This window comes from Maylandia zebra, linkage group LG18, assembly GCF_041146795.1.
Source record: "Maylandia zebra isolate NMK-2024a linkage group LG18, Mzebra_GT3a, whole genome shotgun sequence".
Lineage (NCBI taxonomy): Eukaryota > Metazoa > Chordata > Actinopteri > Cichliformes > Cichlidae > Maylandia > Maylandia zebra.
In genome coordinates this window covers 4,163,885-4,170,896 of record NC_135184.1, presented here as the reverse complement: position 1 = coordinate 4,170,896, position 7,012 = coordinate 4,163,885, and the positions used below count along the sequence as shown (strand labels likewise).

Sequence of the window (7,012 nt, the reverse complement as noted above, 5' to 3'; positions counted from 1 at the left end):
CACAACATCGGACCCTTCAAAAGAAGAAGGAAGTGACGTAACGGTTACGCTTACTCAAGGCGGAAGTTACCTTCACATGTTCGTTTAACTGCAAACTTTTGTTCGCTAGTTTACTAGCGAAATATTTACGTTTTGAAGCAAGAACGACAGTTTCCTGGAGAGCCGAACTGTTGGTATAGAAGAAATCTGCTCAGAGATACGACACGAAACCTGTCAGCGCAGACTGGTGGAGATCAGCTGGAAAGCTGAAATAAAATTACACACGACAGGTGTGTAAGGCTGTGGTGCTCTCAGGGAAGTAGCACCGAAATCAGAGGTCTGATTTAGGACTGCGGTTAAGTGAGCATTCAGCCGACAATTCTTTCTTGCGCTTCTACCCAGGGTTTTATGGTAGTGCGTCTTTTTTTTCTTTCTTGCTGATTTCGGTGGTTGCGGCCCGTGAAAGGACCAATTTACAGTAAATGTTTTTCCTGTTTGGCTATCAGGTTGTTTTATGATATTGTGCATCTCAAAATGGAGTGAGTAAAAAGAGAAAGCGGGAGAAGTGTGTGAGAGAGACTGGTTTCAGTTTTAAGGTTTCAGTTATTTCATTTTAAAGGTAATCCAAACTGCTTTCATGCTCATTTTCACTTTACATTACTACATTACTGAGAGTCTTATCGAGAGGGAAAATCAAGCATAAGTAATATTTTTGTGAGAATGAAAGACAATTTTGATGAAAGTGAGCAAAGTCAATCGTATCATTACAACGTTTTAAAAAGTCCTTAAATGCTGACATGAAATTCTCAAAAGATTCCTCTTCTGGGTCCACTAGAGTACACAAAGTTTCACCTGGAGTTGCTCTAATATTCCTGAGTTATACTAAACTCCCTACTAGACCACTCTGGTAGGGAGTATAATTCATGTCTTTGAAATATATTAAGGTTCATTGTTGTTTTTAAATAATTGTCTAAAATAACTGAAGCTTTAATATATATGTATACCCGCTGGATTTCTTTCACATGGCAGCACCAGAGTCCACATTGGTTTGCTCTGCTTCTGTTTTCAAATCTGAGAGTATTTATGTAGAAATCATGACAAAGAGCTGCCTCTGACTATCTTGGCCACGTCTCCCTTGAAAAAGAGGTTTTTAATCTCAATGGGATCTTCCTGGTTAAATAAATTTTAAAAAATAAAATAAAAGAGATATAAATGGGATAAAGTGAAACAGCTTTTAAAGTAGAGCCTCCAGCAAAACTCAAAGGGCGAAGCTGGCAGCGGCTACCTGAACGTTTTATATTCTGAACTTTGTTCCTTTGTTTAGTCAAGATTTCCAACAACAACATGAAATGTAAAGAAGAGGAGGGTTTGGATGACCAGCAGGCCTATAAGCAAGAGAGGAACTCCAGCGTGGACCAGGAGGACCCGAAGATTGAAGAGGAGGAACCCTGCATCAATCAGGAGGAAGAGCATCTTGTACTGAAGCAAGACGCTGAGGGCATTATTGTCTGGACCGGGGAAGAGCGACGCAAACTACTGGATACCATCTGGAAACCTGAAATGAAGTTACACAGAATAGGTATGTAAAGCTGTAATGATCTTAATAAAGTTTGACTTATGTATTCTAATCAGAGATGAAAGTTGCTTTTATTTTAAAATACACAGGGCCAGCTGCAATATGTAGCATGCAACTTCTTTTTTAACTGTTTAACATTAGACCTATACTGCATGCCACAACATTTAAATGATTAAAACTAAAGAGTGTGTTGCTTGAGAAGACAGACAATGTTTTGAGAGTCTAATTAATGTTACAACCTGAAAATGAGCTTAGAAAGAAGTTAATTGTAGATTGTGTCAAAAGTAAACATAGTGAAAACCATGTACACATATTCACGGCAGCAGAAGATATCAGATTATAATGAATATGTATTTACCTTTTAAGGTTACCTGCCTAGTTTTGCCATTTTCCAAAAAGGTGTTTTCTCAAATTCCTGAAGGTCCTGGTTAACAGCTAATCATTGATTGGTGGGAATTAAAATTCTCCTGTTACATTCTGACTTCTGAAATTGAAGTGATTGTTTTACTAGAGAACGACACTTCACTGTGTTGGAGCCACAGAAACACTGTGTTCTTCCTGCTTTTACAGCTGTGTTAGTGATGCTTCTTCTTCTTCCTGGTGACAGATACTAATGCGTTAGTGAAAAATGCTCCATCCATAAACAGATGATCGGGTACTGATCTTTTTTGTCATCTGCAGAAGGTTTTATTTACGCCCAAAATGTAATTGACTGAAATGCTTGTGGAAAACATAACTATCTTTGCCACACACAAACAGATTCACTCAACGTGTTGTGTTGTGAGTCTGCAGCTGTACATGCAGGCAGGCTGATAAACAAAAAGGAGAAGGAGGTCTGATATCATATAAACTCACTTCAGTTATCACTGAGAGGAACAGGTAACACATCAAGTCAAAGTCAAAGTCAACTTTATTGTCAATTCTGCCACATGTACAGGACATACAGAGAATAGAAACTTCGTTACTCTCAATCCCTAGATAAAATAGAAAATGAACATTTAAATATAAGAGTGATTAAAAATGCAAGTAAAATATTTTAAAGTAAAAAAAATTAAATAATATAATACAATTTTACATATAACAAGAAAGCTATACAATATACAATATAAGGGTAAATGACATTGAGTGCAAACCAGGCAGAGTAGTGCAAATAGGCAAATAGTGCAAATGGAGATTTGGTAATGTACGGTATGAGATAGTGTAACACAAAGTCTTATGAGGTAATGGCAGTCCAATGCTCCACAAAGTGACTGGTAACTGGTGCAGGCCAGTGAGTGAGTCAGAGAGTTTGTGTGTTTGTGTGTGTGTGACAGAGTTCAGTGAGACCGTGGAGGAGAGAGGGGAGAGGGGGCAGAATCGGGAGGGAGTTAAGCTTCCTGACAGCCTGATGGATGAAGCTGTCCTTCAGCCTGCTGGTCCTGGCCTGGAGACTCCGCAGTCTCCTCCCCGACGGCAGCAGCTTGAAGAAGCTTTGCATTGGGTGCGTGGGATCAGCCGCTATGCAAAGGGCTTTTTTAGTGAGACGGGTGCTGTAAATGTCCTGGAGGGAGGGGAGAGAGACACCAATGATCCTCTCTGCAGCTCTCACTATGCGTTGGAGGGTTCTATGACAGGACGCATTGCAGGCTCCAAACCACACAGTGATGCAGCTCGACAGGATGCTCTCGATGGTGCCTCTGTAGAAAGTGTGCATGATGGGGGCTGGTGCTCCTGCTCTTCTTAGTTTGCAGAGAAAGAAGAGACGCTGCTGTGATTTCTTGGCCAGTGCTGTGGTGTTGTACGTCCAGGAGAGATCCTCTGTGATGTGCACACCCAAGAACTTGGTGCTGCTCACTCTCTCCACAGACGCTCCGTCAATGGTCAGAGGAGCATGTTGGGTGTGCATTCTCCTGAAGTCCACAACAATCTCCTTTGTCTTCTCCACATTCAGAGAGAGATTGTTGTCAGCACACCACGTGGCCAGGCGTCTCACCTCACTTCTGTAGTCGGTCTCATCCCTGTTGCTAATGAGACCCACCACCGTTGTGTCGTCCGCAAACTTGATGAAGAGGTTGGAGCTGTATGATGGAGTGCAGTCATGGGTCAGCAGAGTGAAGAGGAGGGGGCTCAGCACACATCCCTGCGGGGCCCCCGTGTTTAAAATGATGGTGCTGGATGTGTTACTGCCGACCCGTACTGTTTGAGGTCTTCCGGTGAGGAAATCCAACAGCCAGTTGCACAGTGAGGTGTTGAGCCCCAGCTGGACCAGTTTTTGAGTGAGCTGTTGGGGGATTATAGTGTTGAATGCTGAACTGAAATCTATGAACAGCATTCGAACATATGAGTCTTTTTTGTCCAGGTGTGTGAGTGCCGAGTGGAGTGCAGTGGAGATGGCATCATCGGTTGAGCGGTTGGGCCGATACGCAAACTGGAAGGGATCCAGGGAGGGGGGCAGGACAGTCTTGATGTGTTGCATGACTAGTCGTTCGAAGCACTTCATCAGGATGGGAGTACACATTTACACATTTACGCAGGTCACCCCTCAAAAAAAAGGAGTCAACAGTCACCTGACGTCATAAAAAGTGAGACAACAGAGGAAATAGAATAGAATAGAATAATCCTTTAATTATCCCTCAAGGGGAAATTTGGTTGTAACAGCAGAATAATATCTGGTGTGTTGACTTGGCAGGGATGATGAATGAGAAAACTTGAGAAATTAGAAGCACAGTAAGATGCCACCTGATACCTGACTTTTGTGATTTTCTTCACATGCATTTTGCATTTTTATCATTGATGCATGCATCTCTCATCCAGTTAAACGATGCCTCAGCAGCACGGAAATATACAAAATTGCATATTAACTACTGCTTGGTTAAGATAAGTGTGGTTAAATATTTACATTCTGTTTACTAAAACACGAAATTACTAAATTTAAATTAAGTTAATCATATCAGAAGAGTGTTTTTCATTGTGCTTGGAGGTATGGGAAAACGTTTCCCATTGTAGTTTACCACAAGAGAACACAAGCCAGAGCAAAACAACACTGCCCTTACATGCCTTATAACTGTACCAAAACCAGATGTCCACTACTAAATTAATTTGAAAGAAAATGCATATATGCATTATGTGGTGTTATATATGCATGTGTATATATATAACACCACAAATGTCCACATAGTGAGCTGAACTTTGCTAATCAGCAGTCATTTGCATCAAATTGTTTGCCACATTTGTGCACTTTAAGTTTCACTGGACTATGTGAGCAACGTGCTCATAATGTAGTGAACTGCTAATGGTTAAGACTGGATTATATTTTCTCAAATGTTGTTTTTTTTTTTTTTTTGTCCCTTTGTTTCCTCAGACCTCCCACAACAACATGGTTGTAAGGAAGAGAAGGGTCTGGACGATCAAGAAAGGACCCAGGAGGACCCAGCGCTTCCACAGATTAAAGAGGAACCAGAGGATCTTAGCAGCAGTCTGGAGGTAGATCGGATTGTACAAAAGCAGGATGCTGATGCCTTTATAGTGACTGCTACTTATGAGGAAAGTGAACCAGAACCAAATGTGACCAACTCCTTTCTCATAACTCTCCTGATTCACAGAGACGAGATCAGGAAGAAGGCGAGGATGTGGACTCAGGATCAGCAAGAAATGCAGAGCTGAAGAAAAGGAACCATCACAGAGATGGAAGTCACAGTACCATAGTAGACATCTCTTCAGTGTCAGATAGTTACTGTAAAGCTAACACAAGTAAAAAGTCTGTAAAATGTGGAACTTGTGGAAAAACCTTCCCGTTTAAATCCAGACTGACTACACAGCACACAGAGGAGAAGCCTTATTTATGTAGCACCTGTGGAAAAGGATTCGGTTACAAATCACATTTGAAACGTCACCAAAGAATTCACACAGGCGAGAAGCCTTATACTTGTACAACCTGTGGACAGAGTTTCATTCAGATGCCCCAACTGAAAACTCACATGAGGATCCACACAGGTGAGAAGCCTTATTGTTGTAGTGTCTGTGGAAACAAATTTAGTTTCTCATCTGCATTCAAAGTTCACATGAGAATTCACACTGGTGAGAAACCATATTCTTGCAGTACTTGTGGGAAACGTTTTAGAGATTTAAAATCATTCAAAACTCACACTAGAATTCACACAGGTGAAAAGCCATATTCTTGTAGCATCTGTGGAAAAACATTCAGGGACTTATCAGGATTCCGAAAACACACACGAATTCACACAGGTGAGAAGCCATATGTTTGCACCATATGTGAGAGAAGCTTCAGTCAAATGATACACTTGAAAACTCACATGAAAATTCACACAGGTGAGAAGCCATTATCGTCTGGCCCCCGTGGCAAAAGATATAGATACTCATTTGGATTGAAAGCACAGATGAGAATTCACACGGGCGAGAAGTCACATTTTTGTAGCACATGTGGGAAAACATTCAAGCAGAAAACGCAGTTAAAAAGACACATGAGAAATCATACTGGTTGAAAATGTCATCCTTTAGATTTTTAGCACTGTGTTCATAGCACAGCCTGCACCGGTGAGACGCCAAATCAGTGCAACACCTGTGAGGAAAAAATGATCTCATATATTCTAATACTGGCTTACTCTTTTAGGAATTGTAGGGAAAGCCTTTTGTTTGTTTGTTTTTAAATCTAGAAATGATATTTTTAGCCTGTAGAGATAATACACAAAAATTAATTGTAGAATTATGTCCTTAAAGTTGATTCACTAAATAGCTTTGTTGTTTTAAAAAGAAAAAAAGCTTAAACAAATGTTCATTTTTGTTTAGTTTTGTTTTTCATAGTAAAGATTTGATTCTTTGAGGGTTTTTTCCAGTTTTTCTTCTGTATTGTATCATATTTATTTATTTTTTTAAATGGCTAACCTGTATTTCATTACAAATGGCTTGACGGCAGGAGGTGTGTATAATGTCTCTGGGCTGGTAAATAAATATGTACGCTTATGGAAGTTGCAGTGCAGTATTGACAAGCAACATGATTTGTAACATGGCAGTTCAAAATGGCCACCATCGTCCCTGTACCCAAATCCTCCACCATCTCCTCATTGAACGACTGGCGACCTGTAGCCCTGACCCCCATCGTAAGCAAATGCTTCAAGAAGCTGGTCAGGGACTTCATCTGCTCTGCACTACCCGACTCACTGGACCCTCTACAGTTCGCATACCGCCACAACAGGTCCACTGATGATGCCATAGCCCTGACACTACACACTGCCCTGTCACACCTGGAGAAGAGAGACACGTATGTGAGAATGCTGTTTGTAGATTACAGCTCAGCATTCAATACCATCGTTCCCTCGAAGCTGGACAGGAAACTGCAGGATCTAGGACTGAGCAGCTCCCTCTGCAGCTGGATCCTTAGCTTCCTGTCTGACAGACGCCAGGTGGTCAGACTGGCCAGCATCACCTCATCCCCCATCACACTGAACACTGGTGCTCCAC

The 7,012-nt window shown here is 41.3% G+C and overlaps 1 protein-coding gene across 1 annotated transcript in view; it reads left to right on the top strand.

The window, feature by feature from the left end:
- The first annotated feature begins 48 nt into the window (after positions 1–48).
- LOC101463705 (uncharacterized) overlaps positions 49–7,012 on the top strand; it is a 28,465-nt gene continuing 21,501 nt past the window's right edge. Inside the window, exons 1-4 of the mRNA XM_076876988.1 lie at positions 49–269; positions 1,304–1,558; positions 4,896–5,017; positions 5,137–6,034. Of these exons, the coding sequence (XP_076733103.1) occupies positions 1,324–1,558; positions 4,896–5,017; positions 5,137–6,034 (1,255 nt within the window). The 5' untranslated portion in view covers positions 49–269; positions 1,304–1,323. The remainder of the gene's footprint in view (positions 270–1,303; positions 1,559–4,895; positions 5,018–5,136; positions 6,035–7,012) is intronic.